Genomic DNA, 22,981 nt, shown 5'->3' on the forward strand with positions numbered 1-22,981 from the left:
TATTTGCTATGAGTGACAAAACTTTTAACATGCTTATACATTTTAAAATTATGAACATTTTTATCATGATTCTTAGCCTTTTTTACTCTTCTATTCCTATTTCCTTCTATACTAGGTTTTTTCTTGTTTACAGTTTTAAACTAATTTTCTATAATATGGTTTCCTGAGTTATCTTAGTGATTCCTTGACATTACAATTGACAGTTTCAAACAATCTTGTTCAAATTACTACCACTTAATTTTAACAGTATATAGAAATTTGATTCAATACACCTTTTTACTCTTTTCCCTCCTCACTACTTTGTACTGTAATAATACTAATGACATATTTATTGCATGTGTGTGGGGTATATGTGCATATCTGTATGCATGTTCACTAGTGTATGAGCACACATGTTCATAGACGCATACATTCTCATATCTGCATGTAAAGGCCTACGGCGGATACCAAGAATTCTGTTTAGTCACTGTCTGCCTTATTACTTGTCTGTCAGTTGAGCCCAGAGCTTGAGGATATGATTAGTCTGGCTAGTGAGCCTGTTCCAGTGTTCCACCTGCCAAGTCTGAGGGGTCAGTGCAGGCAGTGATCTCCGAAGAGGTGAGAATGAAAGCTCAGTTTGGGCTGGGCGTGGTGGCGCACGCCTTTAATCCCAGCACTCGGTAGGCAGAGGCAGGCGGATCGCTGTGAGTGCGAGGCCAGCCTGGTCTACAAAGTGAATCCAGGATGGCCAAGGCTACACAGAGAAACCCTGTCTCGAAAAACCAAAAAAAAAAAAAAAAAAAGAAGAAGAAGAAAAAGAAAGCTCAGTTTGGATTGGCTTCATCAGCCTGGAACAAGCCAGGCGGTTCATTGTCAGCATTTTTAAAACACAGTACATTTTGGGGGAAAGTTTCCAGTTTTATGTGCACAGTAAAGCTTAAGGTGTGACTACTTAGAAACTCCTTTTCAAAGTCCATGTGACCATGAGGGTGGAGTCAGCTAAAAGGCCTGGGCTCTTGTTTGGTCTCTGAGTGAGTCAGCTTAGAGGTCAGCAGTACATGTGACATATCCTTTAAGGGTGGGTTCCATTAGCTGGGAGCTAACGATAATGCTATAGGGAGGAAAGAGCAGGGATAAACCTTCTGGGTGAGGCTGTCTCTACTGATAAGCCAGGAAGTCATAACGTCCTTAACAATATCCATTCCCACCTTCCTGGGTGGAAAACCTCTCCCCCTTTGAGGAGAGGTTCCTGTGTGTTTAGCATTCCCAGTTCCCTGGTGCTCTGGGGGCAAAGACCTTGTTGCTCCCAGCAGACAATAGGAATTCTCTTGCACTTTCTGTGTGTCATTTTCCTGCCTGCATGTTTCCATGCTTTCTAAGGTAAATCTGCTTGTCATTTTATCAGTGACCCCATGTAGACACAAAGATGTCTGACCACAACCAGGCATGGGTAAGTGTTGATATCATTCAGTGTGATATACTTGGAGTGTGTGTACCTTTTTGATATTCAGCAAACATGAAGTTTTAGCTGTTAATTTATTAAATACTCACTTTGCCCCTTCCTGTGCTTCTGGGACTTCCATCATGTATGTGTTGATGGGTTTTGTTCTCCATAGGTCTTTGACTTCATTTTGATTTCTTTCTTTTTTCTTCAGACTGACTAAAATCTTCATATAACTTTTTATATGTCATGTCTGCTGCTAAGACTTCCAGTGAGTTTTTATTTTAGCTTTTGTACTCTTCAAGTCCAGATTTCCTGTTTCTGTCCTTTTTATAATTTGTGTTTCCTTAGTAAAACATTATTCTCATTTCCTCATATACCTGCCTTTAAATCTATAGAAATAGTTCACTTTTAATTTTTTTCACTTTAATTTTTATGTTCATTCATCTGTGTATGTGTATCTGAATATGTGTACATGTGTGCAGGTGTGAGTTTGGAGACCAGAAAAGGGTACTAGGTGTCTCCTCCTATCACTTTCTATCTATTCTTTTAGGCAAGGTTTCCATTTGTATCTGGGACACAGGTTTTTACAAGTCGGCTGAATTCCAGCAGACTTCAAGGTGCTCCTGTTTTCACCCACTTGGAACTGGTGGCTTGCTTGCGTGCTGGAACCTGAACTGTGGTCCTCATGATTGTACACCAAGCTCATCTTTCCAGCTCTTCCTTTAATTTTCTGAATAAAATAGCTGACTTAAAGTCTTTGTCTCATAAGCTAGGTGTCTGTGCTTTTTAATGGACAGTCTCTATTGATGACTTTATTACCTGAGCGTGAGTCATACAGTTCTGTTTTTTACTATGGTGAGTTGTTTTGTTGAAACAATATGTGGCAACTCTGGAAATCAGATTCCTGGTACCCCAAGGCTTTCTCTTGGTGCCATTTGTTTGTTTGCTACGTTTTGTGGATTAATTCTGAAAAGCTGGTGTCCTTTGTTGAGTCGGCCTGCCCTTGCTGAAGACCTCTGTAGATGTTAGGGTGTGTCCTAGGTGTTGAAGCATTCCACATACAGGACTCTGCTTTCCTCCTTAGACCCCGTTTCAGACTCAGCCAGAATTGACAGCTGCTTTCTAGATCCTTCTGTGGTAGGCATACAACTGTGTACCTTGTGTGGCTTCACAGACTTACCATGAATATATTTGACCCCTTCAAAGCTTACCTGTTAAGCCTGTCTCAGGCATTACAGTGCTACCGCAGTGCTTTCTCCAAATACCCAGGTAGAAGGCCTTTTGTACACAGCAAGCTTCAGGTCAAGTAAGTGATGACTGAACACTGTCTGCACCCTGGGAACCCAGCTTTTAACAAACATCTTCTGGTACAGAGTCTGAGGGAAGCTTCCGACTCTGCCCTCCCGGGTTCTTGCCAGTCCACCACAGTGAGACAAGGAAGGAAAGGATTTAAACTAGTTCCTTGTCACAACTTTCTTTGTTCTTATCAAAATTTAGCCATTTTCTTCAATAAATGCTCTCTGTGACTAATGATAAGCACAAATTATCTAAAATTAAATCTCAGTTTAAAAATAAAAGTTGACTTAGCAATTGATGTTTATGATTGTGTCTTATTGCATAGCTCCGGCTGGCCACAAATTCACATCTTTGTGCTTCTCTCGCCCAGCACACTCGTGGTGTGTGCTGCTTGCAGACACATGGAAGAGTGAGTTGTTTGAGGTTTTCAGTCTGCTGTCCTACAAGCTGCTCCAGAATTCATTGTATGATGGATATAGAGATGTAAATTGAGGTTTCTTCATGTTGTTTAGTCCTTCCTTCCCATCAGTTAGTGATCAGAACATGACCTCACCCAGGTATCCAAATTCCCTTTGTTACTGTTCCCGTGTGCCTGCTATTCCTCGGGGACAGATGCTGTTTCTCCAGAGTCATTCTCATAGATACACTTCCCACACGGTGATGGGTATGCTCTTTTCTTTCTGTTCCACTCCTCTAATTGATATGGCCTGTACCAATATAGTACTGTTGGTTACTGTTCTGTGGTTTTATTTGCGGGGCATGGACAAGGCCTTGTACGTGTTAAGGCCATGCTTTCACTAGAGCTGTTTCCCCAGGCTATGTTCATTTATTAAGTTTATTTAATTTCAGTGGTCACGTTTTGCTTTTATCCTTTTCTTGAGGAGGTAGGAGTTGGGAGCAGGAGGTGGATTTTTGTTACTTTTGCCTTGAGCCAGGGTCTCCTGTAGCACAGACTGGTCCTGAATACATGTGGAGCTAAGGTTAGCCTTGGGTTCTTGATCCCCTGGCTGCACTTTCTGGTGTGCTCTTTAGTTCCTTTGTAAGATAAAGGATGCAATATGCCTTTCTTTTCTCTTCAGAATTCACTTGGCTGGTCTTATACTGAAACTGTGCCTAAGTCATGACTTTATATAATAGTCTGCTGTGTTGCACTGAGAAATATGCTTTCCTCTGGCTTAAATTCATCAAATGCTTTTAGGGTTTGATAAAAGAAAAAATGAGGCCAAATTTCCAACTAAGAACCTTTTGGACATTTGAGTGTGTACTGCCCATTTGCTTATGTGATTTTTCAATAACTTTGACCAAATTTGTATTAGCCCAATGACCTAAACTGTGTTCTGAAATGATATTGACAGATATTTCTTAGTTTGCTAAAAAAAAAAAAAAAAGATTTAGTTGTTAAATTGATTAATCCGCCGGGCGGTGGTGGCGCATGCCTTTAATCCTAGCACTCGGGAGGCAGAGGCAGGCAGATCTTTGTGAGTTCGAGGCCAGCCTGGTCTACAAGGTGAGTCTAGGACAGCCAAGGCTAATATAGAGAAACCCTGTCTCGAAAAAACAAAACAAAATAAATTGATTAATCCTAATGCAGGTAATTCTTATTTCATAATCTGAATAACCAGAGTGAAATAAGGTGAACATTTTACAGCCATAATAAATATCGATAATGTACAGTAAGTGGACAAAGTGGTTTCCACGCACCATCAGATGGCCAGCACCCACATGAACACTGTGAGGGAGTGGTATCCCACTTTTAATTCCAATGTAGACACATAATTCCCACAGCAAGCAAGCAAGCTAGCTAGAGTAGACTTTCAAGGAGCTCTGGATTCAGCTGAGAGACACTGCCTCAATTCGGAAGGTGGCAAACAATTGAGGAAAACCTCCTCATATCAGCCTTTAACCTCTACGTGCATGTGTGCACACACACAGGCAGACACACAGGTACCTCAAACACATACCTATCCAAAAAAGAAGAAAAAGAAGGAGAAGAGGAGAAGGAAAGAAGAAGAAAGAAGAAATCTTGCAACAACTTATTTAAAATTGACCTTATATTTACTTAATATCTCCAGATATTCACTAATAAATTACTTACTTATGCCTTCTTCTAGCAGAGATACTTACATACATCCAAGGAGTTATTTTCTGAAATTTCTGTTTTATTTATGTCTGTTGGTATGTGATATGGAAATACTACTTTTCTTCACAAATTTTACTTATTTACTTTATGGAGCTAAGTTGGCTAAGCTGCACATTTATATTCTAAGTATGTTCTAGTCTTTGTCTTACTAGAGTAAATCAGGGGTTAAAGAAGAAAGCAAAGTAGTACAGGAGTAAGATTCCAGCAGAAGCAGGTGAGGATGGACAGCTCTCAGGGTCTTACTGTCACATTTATCTAAGGCACATCTGATTTCTTTACTGCACACAAGCGTATGTCAGGTAACTTTTGAGTAAAAGTTATACTTCTAAATTAGCTTTCCGTATTGGAAATAAGCATCCTGCTCTTTTGTCCCAGTTCCATCTTGACTTTGTTACTTATTCATAAGTAGACATTTAAAACCAACCTCCCTTTATATCAAAGGCAAGGTAAATGATCATATCCGTATGTCTCCTTTCTTTAGAAACTGCCCTGGGTGCACTAGCAAGAGTCCTGAGAGAAGACTGGAAACAGAGTGTTGAGTTAGCTACAAATATCATTTATATCTTCTTTTGCTTTTCTAGGTAAGTACAGAGTCTAAAAGAACTAATCAGCTAACCTCTGTTGCTGTCTGCAAAGACCATTGATTCTCTCCGTCTTTGTGTATTTGTTCATGCTCTGCTTCTTATTCCTAGCTTGTGACTCTGTTTTTCTTTCATTCAGTCCTCTCTTCACTGTGCCTGCACGTGTAAATGCACACACACACACACACACACACACACACACACACACACACACACACTCATATACACTCCAGTTGGCATAATGGCCTGAAGTGTGATTATGGCTCTGGAGCAGACGGATCTCAGGTTGAATGCAATGTCTGCTCTTTACTCACTGTGTACTCTTGGCTGTTCTATGTAATCTCTCTGGGCCTCAGTTCCTTCCTGTATAAAATTGTCATTGTAATAGCCATGTTTTCTTCAGGTAGATTTTAGGATCAGATGCTTCACAATTACATACTTAGGATAAAAGCCTGGCGCAGAGTAAAGTACTCATGTATACACACACACATGAACAGGCAGATACAAGGATATTATTAAACTCATGCTTCTGTATTTAAATTTTTATCAATTTAATATATTCTTAGTTTGATTAAGTGTAACAATATATAAATGATTAAATTAAGATGATTTGAATTTTATGCTCTATAAACACCACTTCTTTGTATTGAGCATGATTGAATTCCTCTCTTCCAGTTCTTTCAAAAATATATTAAGTTGTTGTGAACTGTAGTCACCATAGTGTGCTATAAAATTAGAATTCATTCCTCCTATGTTACTGTATGTTAGTCTTGGTACCCATTATCCAACTTCCCTTTATTCTCCCTAATTTTAACCCTTCCTAACTTCTAGAAATTCTAGTCTACTCCCTTTATATGAAGACAACTCTTCCCTTCCACATGTCTGAACAAGGACATATGGCATTTACTTTTCTTTGTTTGACTTATTTCACTTAACAGAATGTCCTGCAGTTCCATTCATATGTCTAATTATGAAATTTTATTTTCTTAATGGTTAAATATCTTTGTTTGCATGTGTATGTTCTTAATAATATTATTAAAATTTCATGAAAAATTTCTAGCCAATTAGATTTCAATAATAAACCAGCATCAGCAAAGGAATTTTATTGAATACATATTTGAATAAATTATCTAGCAAATATATATATACAATAAATGAAATGAGTGACTTGTATTATCATAGTATTAGTTTTGTTAGACAATATTCCCAAATGTATTTTGAAGTTATTTGAGTAGTTAATACAGTGATTAATCACAAAAACTTGCTTAATAATGTTATTTAAGGTAATGGTAGAATGTTAAGACATATGTAAGGTAAACTTGTAATTTCAAATTTTTGTTTAAATTTAAATTTTAAAATTTATTTAAAGAATTTTGATACTATGTTTATATTCATTTATTGAAATATGTGTCAGACTTATGTTTTGTATGGTTAATAGCAGTTTGTACCAAAACCAAAGTTTATCTTCACAAACAAAATGTATTCTTTTCAAATGTATATTAAAATTTTTCTTTAAAGCTTTTCTCATTTTCATGGACTCATCACTCATTATAAAATTGGAGCACTATGCATGAACATCATTGATCATGAGTTAAAAAGACATGAGCTTTGGCAAGAGGAACTTTCAAAGAAGAAGAAAGCTGATATCCTTTAGGTGCCATTCTGACCCACTGCTAATGCTTTGGTGCTTTGGATGGATAGCGTGGCTGTATTCTTTCTGTTTTTTGTTTGTTTGTTTTTTAAATTCCTACCATAGTCTTTGAGAATCATGCAAGAATGTGTCGAAGATAAAGCTAGAGATTAGAGTTATCAGAATAAAAAGTTTGACATAGGCTTTTTGTCTGTTCACATCTTGGCCAGTTAATGAGGTAGAGGAATGAAACCAGGAGCAGTACTGGATAACTGGGTATTCACGTAACTGCACTATGGCGTCCACTGTGCCCCATGTGTTTGGTGATGTATGGCTCACCACTGCTGCTGCTGTGCCTCCAAGTAACTTTGGAAGTGTATACTTACATACAAGTAACGTATATACTTCCAAGTAACTTTGGAAGTAACTTGTTCAAGGAAACTAATTTACAATCTACATTTCTGTGAAGTTAAGTTTTTCTCATTAAGTGAAAAAAAATATTATTGTTAATGGATTTGAGGGATGTATAGAATGATAGAACCCATGAGAGGAACCTTAGAAATTCTCTATTTTAATATATCTTATGGTCTAAAAATTGTTTTGGTGGTTCCTTAATGAATGCTTTCAACACCTTAACTGTGTTACTCCTCACTGGCTTAAGGCATTTGGGGTTTGGAATTCTGTTTAGTTTAGTGTTCCTTTCTTTTTTGAGCTATAGTCTACATTCAGATAACTTTTATCTCTTGATTGCAGTCTTTCGTACTGAATACAGTATGAGCATTAAAGTAATCTCTTTTGAAGTTATTTATCATATAGTCTTTACAGGTTAATTCTGGCTTGACTAGTCCTTGACTAGTCACACCTGTCTTAACATGAGATGTTTTATAGGTCAGCAAACCATGTAGGCAATAGCATTGTTGGAGTACAATGTTTATCCGTACCTATTGGAAATGAAAACATTCCTCTAAGAAAAAATGAGGCAGAGAGGCAAACAGACTTAATCATAACTGGCTAAGATTGCTTTATTAGAACAATGAGGGACCCCGACTTTTGTGCAGGATGAAGGCTGATTGCATTTAGAGGGCCTGGGGTCAAGTATATAGACATAGGTAGATACCCAGAAGTTACAGCTATTTATGTGTGTGTGTGTGTGTGTTTGTGTGTGTGTGTGTGTGTGTGTGTGTGTGTGTGTTTAAAATGGTGAGCCGAGTAGATTGCTTTCCATACCTGGGCTTAGTCAGGCTGGGACCAAGCCATTCTTAGGCTATTGCCCAGTAGCCTGACTCAATTCCTCTTGACCTGAGGCTCTTTCCCATTAAGTCCTGTTTGCCTAAATATGGTGCATTTCTTAACTCTCCTTTGTGGAACTCATGGGCCTTATTCTTTAGAATGTCCTTCTCCTGGAGTCTCTAACCCATGCAAGGTGCTCAAAAGCTATAGATTTAATCTGCATATTTGAGTAATTAGGGGTGGGGGGTCTATCTGAAATAGTCTATTATTATGTAATTGCATCCCTTTCTGTAAGAAAGTAACCTTTTTAAATAGACCCACCTATAGTCTGTTGAAAGTTTTAGACTTGGTAACTTTCATTAAGATATTTGCATGTAAATCCTGAGAATCTAAATATTTGGTAAAGTTCCAATATTTCCTCGTATTAAGACTCTGAGGAAAGTCTGGGAGCATTGGCTAACCTGTGCTGTTATGCACAGTCCTGCAGCTAAGATTTTAGTGGAATTGTTGGTTGGGGAATATAACTAAAGTTTTATCCATACTTGATAGTACATGCTGTAGACACCAAAGGCAAAGATAGGTGGGTCTCTCTCAGTCTGGGGCAAGATTAGTCTATAGAGTTATATAATGAAATGCTATCTTAATTAATTAATAATAATAATAATTTACATAGAAAATATAATAGCACTGTTCTCAAAGTAGTCTTTAGTAGGTTTTCTTCACTTCAGTTCATGCTTGTGAGCCTTAACTTGAGTTTTACTTGATGAAGACCTTGAAAATCAAGCCTTGAGAAAAGACTATGACAAAACGTTCAAAAAGTACCAAGGACTTGTGGTAAAACAAGAGCAGCTGTTGAGAGGTATGATTTCCTGTGCACTTCCTGAAATCTGACGCTGGGAAACTGATGTCAAACTTAAAAATATTTTCATTTAATATAGAATAAATTCTGTTTCCATAATTTGTTGAATAATAAGAGACTTTACTATTGTGGCTTTGCATCACTCAAGATGCAAAGTCTTAAGATTTAGTAGAATGATACTGAAAGCATTAGAGTGTGGGCCGATGGTCGACTATGGATTTTAGTTTATTTCATTGCTTATTTGATGAACTTTGTGCATGGAAATGTTTATACACGGATAAGTTTTTCTTTCTTGATAGTTCTTAGCTTTTCTAACTACACGGAATTTTTCAACTTTTTCTGTCTTGTTTGACATTGCTGGGGACAGAACCTAGGGCTGTACTGCCTGGCAGGCATCCTGCTTCTGACCTGCCTCCCCCAGCCTGTTTGAAAGGTTTGAAGTTGAGTACTTAAGTTCAGCCTGTTGGAAAAGAAGCCAGTCACCTTTTCAATGTTCAGTGTTTAAAGACACTGGAACATGGTAACTCTTACCTGGGTCATCTTATAAGCCACAATACATTAAAGATAATTGTTTTCCTAGAATTTTAAAACACATAGTTGATTTTTTTAAACTTATAAAATAGTAAGCTCTATTCCTAACCAAAATACGTTATGTAAGTATTTTTTGTTCTGTTTAAATAGTTTTATTGAGAGATAATTGATAGATAGTAAACTGTACGCTACTAAAATATACAATTTGGCCAGGCATGATGGTGCATGCCTTTAATCCCAGCACTTGGGGAGCAGAGGCAGGTGGATCTCTGTGAGTTCAAGGCCACCCTGGTCTACAAAGAGAGTTCCATGGCTGCCAGGTTATTACACAGAGATACTCTGTCTCAAAAATACACACACACACACACACACACACACACACACACACACACTTGGTAAATTTTAATTTAAGCAAATATTTAGTGGACTGTGACCATTGTCAAGGTAGACATGTCTATCTCACACAGCTGCCTTGTATATCTGTTGTGCCTGTTGACTTCCCTTCATTTCTCCTTTACCCTCCTCCTCTAGCAGAGTATACCACCTTCTACTGCTGTAACTGGACTTACACAGTATCTTGTTTGCTCAGAATAAGGATGCATCCATGTTATTAGATTTAATTATTGATTTTAAATTCTCTATATTCTTTTGTTTATAGTCATTTGGAGTCTTTCCAGTTTGGGCAGTTGCTGTGTTCCTTTGAGTATTCACTATAGGCCTTGCATGGGCAGATATCATTTCTTATTTTTATCCCTACGTAACGAGCAATGCCTAGCTTCATAGACGACTACTACATGGGCGTGGTCTCCCTGAGTCCTCTTAGCTGATGCTCCCACAAGCACTGCATAACAGTCTCAAATTAGTTTATTGAAAAAAAGACCTCTGGAAATTGAGGTTTTTTGTAAAATAATATCTTCCCCATGTTTATTATTTGCTGACTTATATACCATTAAATGCCATTTAGTTACTATTAAACTCTAAGCTCCTGGAGAATGTGAACTATTATATGTATTTTTATGGTCTCAGCTTCATAAGCATATAATGTTCATAGAACACATGTGACATGGAAGCAGAAATGAGGCTTAGGGTGGGGGGATGGAGCAGAGGGAGGAGAATCAACAAAACAGGATGTTTGAAAAGGCACAATGAAGTTTAAGAAAGTAATAAAATAGCTAGAGGAATATGATTCTCTGTGATATAATACCTATGCCTTATCTGATAAAGCTTTAATGTCTCAATTATGTTAAAATGTTTAAAATAATACAGAACCTTCTAAGAACTGTGTCCATGACCTTGGCGAGTAGACCTCATCTTTAATTATTGATTGAATATGCCATTCATTCAGCTCTTGTGTGTTCTTACTCCTAGTTGCTCTCTATTTGCTTCTGAACCTTGCTGAGGACACACGCACAGAGCTGAAGATGAGGAACAAGAATATAGTTCACATGCTGGTGAAGGCTCTTGACCGGGACAATTTTGAGCTGCTCATTCTAGTTGTGTCATTCTTGAAGAAACTCAGTATCTTTATGGAGAATAAAAATGACATGGTAATGTATAAAGCTTCTTTAATATTCAACATTTGCCATTTTAAAGTTAAGCTATTCTGATAAAACATAAACATTTTCTACTCCTACTAAGATAACTGTGAATATTTTATAATGACTGTAATGCTTCATTAGGAGATACAACCAATATCACTACTGTTCTAGACAATTAAAATTTTCTAAGTAAAAGTGTTTTCTAATATACCATATAATAGATGTTATCATATCTTTTAAAAAATAAAAATTGCTTAAACCTTCAGGTCCATTTCATGTTACTAAACTGTTTTACCTCTTGCATTTCTGATTGTAGCTTATTCATTAAATGCTTATAATTAAGTATGAAGTGAACTATCAGAAAGTTCTCAATATTAGTACTACATTTACATTTAATTTCTGGTGATATCATAGAATCAGAAGATAGAAATCAGCTCATCTCATCAAATATTGTTTTGCTGGGGAAGAAAAAAAATGAGGCTCAACAAAGTTAACCACTCACCATCCAGAGTTGTGAGAAGTTAGGTTTTCACTTTAGACATGTGCACTTCAGTTTCCCAGGGGAGCAGTGCTCGTGTGGGGGACGGAATCAGATAGAATTAGTACCTCCAGAACTCAGCGGAACTGTGTGTGCCTGCCACATTTAATCACCCTGCTTCCTGATTTCACCCCGAGAGAGCAAAGAATCACAAACACTGAGGACTGTCCTTAAGCCGTCTCTAAACTCAGCTTCATACCTTGTTTTGTTTTTTTGCCTCCTGAGGGGGGAGATTTTAATCTTTTTTTTTTTGTAGTTTTTTAAATTAATTTATTCATATTACATCTCAATTGTTAGCCCATCCCTTGTATCCTCCCATTTCTCCCTCCCTCCCGCTTCCCCCCTACTCCCCTCTCCTATGTCTGTGACTGAGGGGGACCTCCCCCCCCCATATATGCTCTTAGGGTATGGAGTCTCTTCTTGGTAACTTGTTATCCTTCCTCTGAGTGCCACCAGGCCTCCCCATCCAGGGGACGTGGTCAGAGGTGGGGCACCAGAGTTTGTGTGAAAGTCAGATCTCCTTCTCCACTCAATGCTGGAGAATGTCCTGTCCATCAGCTAGTCTGGGTAGGGGTTCGAAGTTTACTGCCTATATTTTCCTTGGCTGGTGCCATAGTTTTAGGAGGACCCCAGGACCCAGATCCGCCTGTCATAAAGTTCCTCTTGTAGGTTTCCAGGACCCTCTGGATCCTTCTATTTCCTCATTCTCCCAGACTTCTCTCACCTAAAGTCTCAATAGGATGTCCTCTCCTCTGACCCACTTTCCTGGTAAGTAAAGTTTTTCATGGGACGTGCCCCTTGGACTAGTGTCTCAATGTAAGTGAGTATATATCATTTAACTCTTTTTGCTTCTGGGTGAACTCACTCATTCTGATCGTTTCTAGTTCAATCCATTTGTCCACAAATTTCTGGAATTCCTTGCTTTTAATAGCTGAGTAGTATTCCATAGTGTAAATGTACCACAGTTTCTTTATCCATTCTTCTACTGAGGGACACGTAGGCTGTTTCCATGTTCTGGCTATTATGAATAAGGCAGCTATGAACATGGTTGAGCATATGTCCCTGTTGTGTGGTAGGGCATTTCTGGGTATATTCCAAGGAGTGGGATAGCTGGGTCTTGAGGAAGCCCTATTCCCATTTTTCTGAGATAGCACCAGATAGATTTCCAAAGTGGCTGTACTAGTTTGCATTCCCACCAGCAATGAAGGAGTGTTCCTCTTTCTCCACATCCTCGCCAGCATGTGGTGTCACTTGAATTTTTGTTTGTTTGTTTTTTTTTTTTTTTTTTTTTCGAGACAGGGTTTCTCTGTGTAGCCTTGGCCATCATGGTGAATTTTTGATCTTAGCCATTCTGATGGGTGTAAGATGGAATCTCAGAGTCGTTTTGATTTGCATTTCCCTGACGATTAAGGAGGTTGAGCATGTTTGAAAAGGCACAATGAAGTCTAAGAAAGTAATAAAATAGCTAGAGGAATATGATTCTCTGTGATGTATTATATAATACCTATGCCTTATCTGATAAAGCTTTCTCAGCCATTTGATACTCCTCTGTTGAGAATTCTCTGTTTAGTTCTGAGCCCCATTTCTCTATTGGGTTATTTGGTTTGGTGGCGTTTAATTTCTTGAGTTCTTTATATATTTTGGATATTAGACCTTTGTCAGATGAAGGGTTGGTGAACTTTTCCTAGTCTGTAGGCTGTCGCTTTGTTCTCTTACAGAAGCTTCTCAGCCTCATGAGGTCCCATTTATTAATTGTTGACGTTAAGGCCTGGGCTGTTGGTGTTCTGTTAAGGAAGTTGTTAATCTTTATTTTTATTGTTGTTGTTTAGTTTTTCTTTGTTCAGTTCAGTTGGTTTTGGGGGTCTTTTGAGACAAGGTATCATTTAGCCCAGGCTTCCTCAGTCTTATATAGCAAGGTTGGTCTTAAGCTGCTTACCTTCTGCCTCCACCTCCCAAGCGCTAGAATTACAGGTGGAAGCCATGTAATCAGGGTTTCCCTGTGTAACATCCCTGGCTGCCCTTGCTGTCCTGGAACTCACTCTGTAGACCAGGCTAGCCTTGAACTCACAGAGATCCACTTGCCTCTGCCTCCGAAGTGCTGGGACTAAGGGCATGCACTACCACCATCCAGCCTTTTGTTGTTTTCAAGCAAAACTAACAGCAATTTTTATAATGAATTTATTGAGAGTATCATATCTTTATATAATGTTTTGAATGAGTCTAACCCCCATTCCTTCCCCTCCAATTTCTTCCCTACTCTCTACCACACCCCACTTTCTTTCCCAATATCATGAACTCTTTTATTTAACCCACTGAGTTCCTTTAGTGGTACCTGAATGTTCAGGATACAGAATGGTGTACTGGAGCATGGGCAGCCTCTCAAGCCTACATCCCCTAAGAAGACTGAATCTCCCTCCCTGAGCAGCCATCAAGTGCCAATAGCTTCTCAGCTAGGGATGGGACTAACATTAATCTCACCTTTTCCCTCTATATTTAAGATAAATTTATATATTTCTTATATGCTTTAAGTTAAATTTATAAGGCATATATATATATATATATAAACATATATGTGTGTGTGAGTGAAACCTTAAGGAAATCAAATTTTAATTTCATGCATTGTGAAATAGTCTTTATTTGGTTTTATTTTTCAGGATACAAGGGATGGGATAACCATTGAGATGTAACAAGAATAAATTAATTTTAAAAATAAAATAAAAAATAAATGAAAAAATGTAATTGGGATATAGCTTAATGTTAGGAATCTTGGGTTTGTTTCTTTCAAAATTGAAAAAAAAACTTTTATCCATTGGTTGAGTTAAAATAAATGGTAGGGCAGATTAGTCCCACTGACACAATATGCTGATACCTAATTTAAAATTTTAGACATTTCTTGAAGTCCAGGCTCTCCAAATTTTGATAAGATTTCAAAAATATCATCTTGAATTAAACATTTAAAAATGGTGTTTTACCTTCAGTGTCCCAGAGTTGTATATGCATTTACTAGTCTTAGCTAATGGCATAGACAGCAGCTGCCTTATTAACTGTGTAGATAAAGGGCCTGAGACCTCTTTCTCTACGGCCTTCTTACAGCCCTGGCTATTGGCTATCACCTGAACCTTAAATCTTACAGCCCTGGCTATTGGCTATCACATGAACCTTAGATCTTACAGCCCTGGCTATTGGCTATCACCTGGACCTTAGATCTTACAGCCCTGGCTATTGGCTATCACCTGGACCTTAGATCTTAGCGGGCTCTATGCCAAAGAACTACTCGGACCCTTTGGACTTAGAATTGCAATGAAAAGTCAGCTACATAGAAGAAAATGTTGACTTTCTTAGCTAAACTTCAATACAAAAGAGTTTGATTTATAGATTGAATTGAGAATTTAAGCTAATACATGTTTATGAAATAGCTATATAATCAAAAATACACTATGTTGTAACCTTTTATATCTTATTTTGCAATCTAATTCAAATATGTTTTATTTTTTACTATAGGTAGAGATGGACATTGTTGAAAAACTGGTGAAAATGATACCGTGCGAGCATGAAGACCTCCTGAATATCACCCTCCGGCTTTTATTAAACCTTTCATTCGACACAGGCCTGAGGAACAAGATGGTACAAGTTGGGCTTCTCCCAAAGCTCACAGCACTCCTGGGTATGCTTTAGCACTTTGTGTAGAAAAGACTTCTGTGCAAAACTCATGCCTTTTAAGTGCTTCTAACTGGAAGTTGAAGAGTAAACAATAAACAGATTAATAACATATGACCTATCCCAGGATTTCCTAGTTGTAGAATGAGCTGGAATAGGGGCTTTAAGCTCTTGGACTTACTACTGCTTTTTTAACGTGTTTGAACATTTAGTGCCCTAGTGCTGTTTGAGGAGAGGTGTGAAGTCTTTCTGGAGGAAGTGGTCACCAGGGGCAGGTCTTGAGGATTTAGAGCCCAGCCCCACTGCTGCCTTGCCTGACATTTTAAAGAAATATCCATTTAGGTCTGTTGCGCACTTTTAACCAGATTATTTTACTAACTACTACTGAAACCTTAGACCTCCTTCTGTCTTCTGGATTTTAACCCTCTATCACATGGGAAGTTTATAAATGTTTTCTTCCATTCTGTAGATTGTCCCTTTGCTCTGCTATTGCCTTTGTTGTGTAGAAGCCTTTGAGTTTTATGTATTCCTACTCGTTTTGGCTTTTTACCTGAGCTTTGGGAGTTTTCCAAAAGGTCACTTCTCATTAGAATGTCTTGAAACATTTCTCCTGTAGTTCCGTCCAGTAGTATCAAAGTTACATATCTTATATTTAAGTCTTTAATACATGTTAAGTTGTTTTTTGTTTTGTTTGTTTTGTTGTTGTTCTGTTTTATTTGTTTATTTAGAGACAGGGTTTCTCTGTATAGCTTTGGCTGTCCTGGACTCGCTTTGTAGACCTCGAACTCACAGCAATCTGCCTGCCTCTCCGAGTGCTGGGATTAAAGGTGTACGCCACCACGCCCGTTTTTTAAGTTGATTTTTATATGATTAGAAATGTCTAGTTTATTCTGCATGTATGTGATGTTCCTTCTTGTGCCGTTTATTGGGAAGCTAGTTCTCATCTCATGCCTGTGCTCAGCACCTTTGGTTAGAAATCAGGGTAGGTGCATGGGTTTGCTACTAGGTTCTCTCTTCTGTTCCATTTTTCTCTTGTATTTATATTCCAGCACCTATGCTGACAAATACAGTGTCTAATGGATTTGAAAGCAAGTAATGTCCTTTGCTTTTTATTTTCCTCAAAATGGCTTTGATTGGTCAGCATTTTGGATTTTCATATGAACTTTAGTATTATTCTTATTAGTTCTATGGAGAATCCATTAATATTTTGATAAAATTGTACAGAATCTGTAAATTACTTTGGGTAACATGGATATTTAGCAGGATTTTTTTCCATTTCATGAACATAGGATACATGTTCTGTGTGCATGCATGTGTGTGTGCACGCTTCAGTTCATTCATGAATATTTTACAGATATTATGGAGATCTTTTACTTTTGTTAAACTTCATCTTTTTACCTTATTAAGATAAGATTTCTTCATTCATGTCTATATTTTTTATAATTTATTATTTGTATATAGGAGTCCTACTAACTTTATGTTCATTTTGTATATTGCTAAACTTTAAAAATGATTTAAGTAAGATAGTACGTTTTCTAAATATGTGATCATATAATTTTTAAATGACTACAGCTTAGGAGAAAATCAAGCTGTTGCTCATTTAGTCTGTTATCTGGGGTTGTTTATGTGGCTGTCATTATATTTAGGTACGATGCCTTAACACGCATTTTACTCAGTTTCCTTTCATGAAGGGATATGTTATTCTATTAAATGTTTTGGTCTGGTTTTTTGTCTAATGAGTAGGCTTTTCATTCTGTTTATATGTTATATCATGTTTATTGATTTGTGTACATTGAACCATCCTTGCATTTCTGACATAAATATCACTTGATGGTGGTGAATGTTTTTTATGTGCAAGGGAATTATGTAGTAGGAAGTATTATTATTTGTATTCATTAGGATTATTAACCAGTAATTTGTTGTTGTTGTTGTTTTAATATTGTGTATTTATCAAGTTTTCAACTCAAGGTAACATTGGATTTTCATTTTCACTTTGGTTTTTGTTTTGTTTTGTTTGTTGTTGTTGTTTTGTATTTGTTCTCTAATGTTAACTCTCTAAAGGTTTGGTAATATTTAGCAGTGAAACCATTTGGTCCTAGGCTGTTTTTTTGTGTGATTAATTGGTTGGTTGTTTACTGATTGGTTCTAATTATTAGTCTATTCAGATTTTCTATGTCTTTATAATTTAATTTGGATAAGGCATAAATGTTCAGGAATTTTTTCATTTCTTTTAAGTTATCAAATTTGTTGTAGTTCATAAAAATTTAATAGTTCCTTGTATTTCTTGTTGTAGCTATAGTTGCTCCTTTTCTGCCTTTAGTTCTATTTAAACCTTCTCTCTCTTTTACCTGGTCTAACTGGAGTGTATGAATTTTGCTTTTCTTTTCATAAAGCCTGTTTTTAATTGTGTTGAACCTTTTAGTTTTTTTAATTGTTATTTTTTTCTGCTGTGAGGATCCTTTTCAATATTGGTTTGATTTGTTCTAGTTTCAGTTTCTTGGGGTGCGATGATAGGTTGAGATTTTCTCATATTTTTGATAGAGGTGTTGATTGCTATAAAATTCCTTCTTAGACCTGCTTTACCATATCCTTTGGATTTGGGTATGTTGCTGCTTCTTACAAGATTCAAGAGATTGACCTGACTAGGGAGGATGGGAAAAGACACATTCACACACACAGAAAAACTGGGATCAGGCCATCAGTGCAATATCTGGGCAGGGTGGGCGGTACTGGGAGCTACGGTGGACATTTTCTGAACACACTGTCAATATTCACACTCAGGCCGCTTGAAGACTATGTCTTCCCCTGAGCCTCACCTACTGGGGTGAAGGCTTTGTCACCATCTCATGCGTCTGAGGCTTTGCTTGTAGACATGGCTAGTTCATGTCACCAGCACATGCCCACTCAGTACTTCTTCACATGCTCAGGGCTTCTTCCACAACACTGTGTTGTGTCTTCATTTACATTTGGTTTGAGAATCATTTTAAATTTTTCTCTTAATTTTTTCCTTGACTCTTAACTTACTTGAATGTATTTGTGAAATTTCTATGTATTTGTATTGGTTTCTACTTTTATTACGTCATGATTGTAAATATTGATTGTAAATTGATTGTGAAGTATTGATATGATTTTAATCATTTTAATTTGTAAAAGTTTGTTTTGTGGCCTACCATATGATCTGTTGTGGAGTGCTCTAGGTAGTGTTGAAAAATATGTGTATTCTGCAGCTTTTGGATGAGATGGTCTACAGAAGCCTTTTAGGCTCGTTGATTGTCGGCCACAGGTTAACTCTTGAGATTCTGTGTTGTTTTTGTTTGTCTGTGTGATCTGCTCAATTTTTGCCATTGAATCTGTCACCTTTCAGGCACTATGATTGCTTCATGTGTTGAGTTCTTTCAGTGTTGATGTACATGTGTTTCTGATTGTTTTTCATCTTTGTAAACTTAATTCCCTTATCATTATAGAATGACTCTTCATGTTTCTTTTTACTGCTTTTGATTACAATTACTCTTCTGAAGAAATGGAGGAGGAGTGGATGGGGGTGGGAAGAGAAGAGGTAGGGAGAGGGACTGGGAGGAGAGGAGGGAGAGGAAACTGTGGTCAGGATGTAAAATTAATAAATAAATTAATTTTTTAAAAGAAAGAAAAATACAAATCCAGGAAAGACATATAAACATGTGATGCACAGAGATTCATGTAGGCTACTGGCAGCCTCTGAGTTCTGTTATGATATGGGTCATGGAAAATTTCAGGTTTGGAATGTATAAACTTGGGAATTACTTGAATAATGTGCCTATTATAATTATAATATTTTTTAATTAAATATCTCTTTGGTGTAAAAATTAAAACATAGGCTTCTAAAAATAATAATAAAATAATACAAAAGCAAAAAATCTCCAAAAACCAAAAAAAATTAATGTTTCTTCCCACAAGCTTTTTTTTTTATTATTAATTTATTCTTGTTACATCTCAATGTTTATCCCATCCCTTGTATCCTCCCATTCCTCCCTCCCCCGCCCCCTCATTTTCCCATTATTCCCCTCCCCTATGACTGTTCCTGAGGGGGATTACCTCCCCCTGTATATTCTCATAGGGTATCAAGTCTCTTCTTGGCAACCTGCTGTCCTTCCTCTGAGTGCCACCAGGTCTCCCCCTTCAGGGCACATGGTCAAATGTGAGGCACCAGAGTACGTGAGAAAGTCATATCACACTCTCCACTCAACTGTGGAGAATATTCTGACCATTGGCTAGATCTGGGAAGGGGTTTAAAGTTTACCTCCTGTATTGTCCTTGGCTGGTGCCTTAGTTTGAGCGGGACCACTGAGCCCAAATCTGCCTATCATATTGTTCTACTTGTAGGTTTCTTTTATTTTGCTATTCTCCCATGTGTCTCTCATTTAGAGTCCCAATAGGATGCCCTCCCCTCTGTCCCAGTTTCCTGGTAAGTGAAGGCTTTCTTCCCACAAGCTTTTAATATATATGTGTCCTTAGATGTATTTATCATACAATTGAACCTTTCCATTTTTATTGCATATATTTTAGCATGTGTGTTTATGTGTGCATACTCATGCATGTGTGGTAAGATGTACACATACATTCCACACTCTGCAAATGGTGATCAGAAGACAACTTGCAGGTGTTGAAGGTGTTGATTCTCTCCTTCCTCCATGCAGGACCCAGCAGTTGAACTCAGGCTTAGTGGCAAGTGCGTTTACCCACTGATAACACTGAGCCATCTTGCAAGCCTTATTTAGGCCTTTAGGACCATGCACATGCACACACACGCACACACACATGTGCACACAGACACACACACACCAGGGCTGGAGAATTGGCTCAGCAGTTTGGAGCACTTCTTGATCTTGAACCTGGGTTAGATTCCCAGGCCCACAAAGTGGCTCATAACCATCTGTAACTTCAGTCCCAGTGGATCTGAAGCCCTTTTCTGACCTCTGCAGATGCCAGGCACACATGTGAGCACATATACACACATGCAGAAGAAAACACTCCTACACATAGAATAAATTTCGTTGTCACTCTTTCTTTTACCTGGAGAATTTAATTAGTTCAAGTTAATGTCATTATTCATGTGTGGATTTCCTATATCCATAATATAATGGGCTTGGGTTTTGGGTTTTTTTTTGTTTTTTGTTTTTTAATATTGAATTGAGGTTTGAGGGGGTTTTTTGTAGTTCCTTTCTTACCTTCAAATGTATTCCAACTCTTCCTGCATTTTTAATTTTTTGATATCCCACTTTTCCTCTTTTTATCATTTGTCTCCTGACATGCTAACACAGCTATTAGTTTGTCAGGCTTTCTTTCCTCCAGCACCATAAGAATGACATGCTGCTCTCTCCTTTTCATCTATGAGAGCCTTGCTGTAAGTGTTCTGTCGGATGACTCAGGATACCTTTGAATATTATTTGTGTCCTTGTTTTTGCTCTCTAAGATTCCTTTCTTTAACCTTGTAAGCTTGAGTACATGTTTTATATTATATTCAGATGATGTGAATTTGACTTGTAATCTTTGGCCTTCTCGTATGTAGCTATTTGAATTTCTTCCTGGGTTTAGGGGCTTTCTGTCGCTGTCTCTTAATACACTTTCTACTGCTTTGGCTTCTCAAGTATGTTTTGGTCTGATAACTCCAACAATTGCTCAGTAAGTTCATCTTCTCAGCCCTTTGCTTACTCCTGTGACTGTGTGTTTTCCAGTAGCCTCTCTTTGAACTTTGAGCTGTTTCGCTGTTGATGTCCTTTGTCACATTTCCCATGTCATTTAACATGCTTTCCAGGTAGAGGACTTGCTTGGGGTTTTTTACTTTATTCCCTCTTCTTATCTGCCTGATAAGTATTTATTCATTTCTTCCTGTATGTTTACTTGAACTTGAGTCCCCAGAGAATAACAATTTTCAGTTTTCCATGAGTTCATAAATATCAATTGCTCAATTTCTGGCACCCTATTTTGGGAGATGATATGTCTATGACATTTACTGATGTTTTCTGGAATAGTATGGATGCCTGTGCTTTTAACAGTTAGATAAAATCTATTCTTTATCATCTGTCCATTTACTCTAGGACTTCTAAATCAAGATGCTTATTTTCTCTGAGCTTGTGGTCACTATTGCTGTGTGACCACTAGATGGTACCCTAGGTACAAGTTTGCAATGTGTTTCTACCTGGTTTACTTATCTTCATTGTTTCTGCTGTATATGCCCAAAACCAAGTTTGTCCTAAGTGAGAACTTGATATATTATTTAAGATAGAGTGTGCGAGTGCCTTAAAGGAATAATTTACCACTTCAAGCCTTTACTGGAGCCAAGGCAGACACAGGTTCATTTTCATTTGTTTTCTGTGTTCTGGCTCTGTAGGATTTTTTACTTGGTAATGTAACTCAACATGGAAGGGCCAGTCCTAAACTCTGAAGTAACAGTTTGGCATCTACTCACTTCTTCTCTCGAGTAGATCTTGATTCTCTCTATCATGCTGCCTGGGTCTAGTTTGAGGCTGCAGTCTCCTGATCACCTACACCACATGCTGGATTGCCCCTGGAGCCTACTGAGACCATTTGTGACCAAGACTCCACCTGAGACTTCTGCAGCAAGCTATAAGTGATGATGGCTAGAGTACAGTTATGTGGAATTGGAGTCTTAGTCTAAGTATGCCAACAGGCAGGTCTAGAGGCTCTTTCTATAGACACTAGCCTGAGGCCAGGGACTGTTGGGATACACTGATACTGATTTTCCCTCACTTACCACTGATCTGTGCTTAATTTACTCCTCTGCCACCCAGAAATAATAGTCTTTCTCTGTGTTCTACTGCACAAAACTGAGGAAGGGACAGTAGAGGCAATCCCTTGACTGCCAAGGCATACCTAATCCAGAAGGTCTATTTAAGGCCACTGGCCTGGTAACATGGAACTCTTTTCAGCACTGTGTTTCACTGTAGGTTCACGTGGTGTAGGTTCTTGCTTTAAAGCCTAGATTGACTTCCATTTCTCCCCCAAGTGGAAAATATTTTCCTTGGATTCTATGTTATTTGTGTTTGGGGAAACTGAGACATGGGCAACTTTCCTTCTTGCTTTCTTCATTGTATCTTTATGATTAATACTGTAAAACCAAGTGCTGTGATCTCTCACCTGGTTTCCTTCACTCTGTGGGAGATTGGTTCTCACGTGAATATATACCTGACTGGTGTGTAAGTGGGAAGACTGCCACTGGAGTCTATGTACATTTTGTACTGCATTTTTGTTGTCTTTTATCCCACACACAGCGCTCTCACCTAATGATAGATTCACCTGCTAAGAGTACCATGTTGAAACAGTCACACTGACGATTAGGTTTGACTTGAAGGGAGTACAGCCTTTCAGTTTCCTGAAAGGTCTCTTAAAAATTAATTATAGCTATATTTTCTAAAATACTTTCTTTTAATTACTAGTAAATTAGTGTTGATATGATTGAAGCGTAAACTGAGGCGACTGTTGTTACCATAGTTTTAAGGCAAGAGCTCTGGCTCTTCCAGGTATAAGTGACTGATCTTAGCTACCTGCTATGCCAATTAAA

The 22,981-nt window shown here is 37.8% G+C and overlaps 1 protein-coding gene across 4 annotated transcripts in view; it reads left to right on the plus strand.

The window, feature by feature from the left end:
* Positions 1 to 22,981, plus strand: part of Kifap3 (kinesin associated protein 3) — a 134,466-nt gene that overhangs the window by 21,016 nt on the left and 90,469 nt on the right. For all 4 annotated transcript variants that reach the window (XM_051147727.1, XM_051147729.1, XM_051147730.1 and 1 more), the window contains exons 6-10: positions 5,341 to 5,440; positions 6,959 to 7,083; positions 9,061 to 9,159; positions 11,059 to 11,237; positions 15,268 to 15,430. In XM_051147727.1, the coding sequence (XP_051003684.1) occupies positions 5,341 to 5,440; positions 6,959 to 7,083; positions 9,061 to 9,159; positions 11,059 to 11,237; positions 15,268 to 15,430 (666 nt within the window). The remainder of the gene's footprint in view (positions 1 to 5,340; positions 5,441 to 6,958; positions 7,084 to 9,060; positions 9,160 to 11,058; positions 11,238 to 15,267; positions 15,431 to 22,981) is intronic.

This window comes from Acomys russatus, chromosome 6 (assembly GCF_903995435.1).
Source record: "Acomys russatus chromosome 6, mAcoRus1.1, whole genome shotgun sequence".
In the NCBI taxonomy this organism is placed as follows: Eukaryota; Metazoa; Chordata; class Mammalia; order Rodentia; family Muridae; genus Acomys; species Acomys russatus.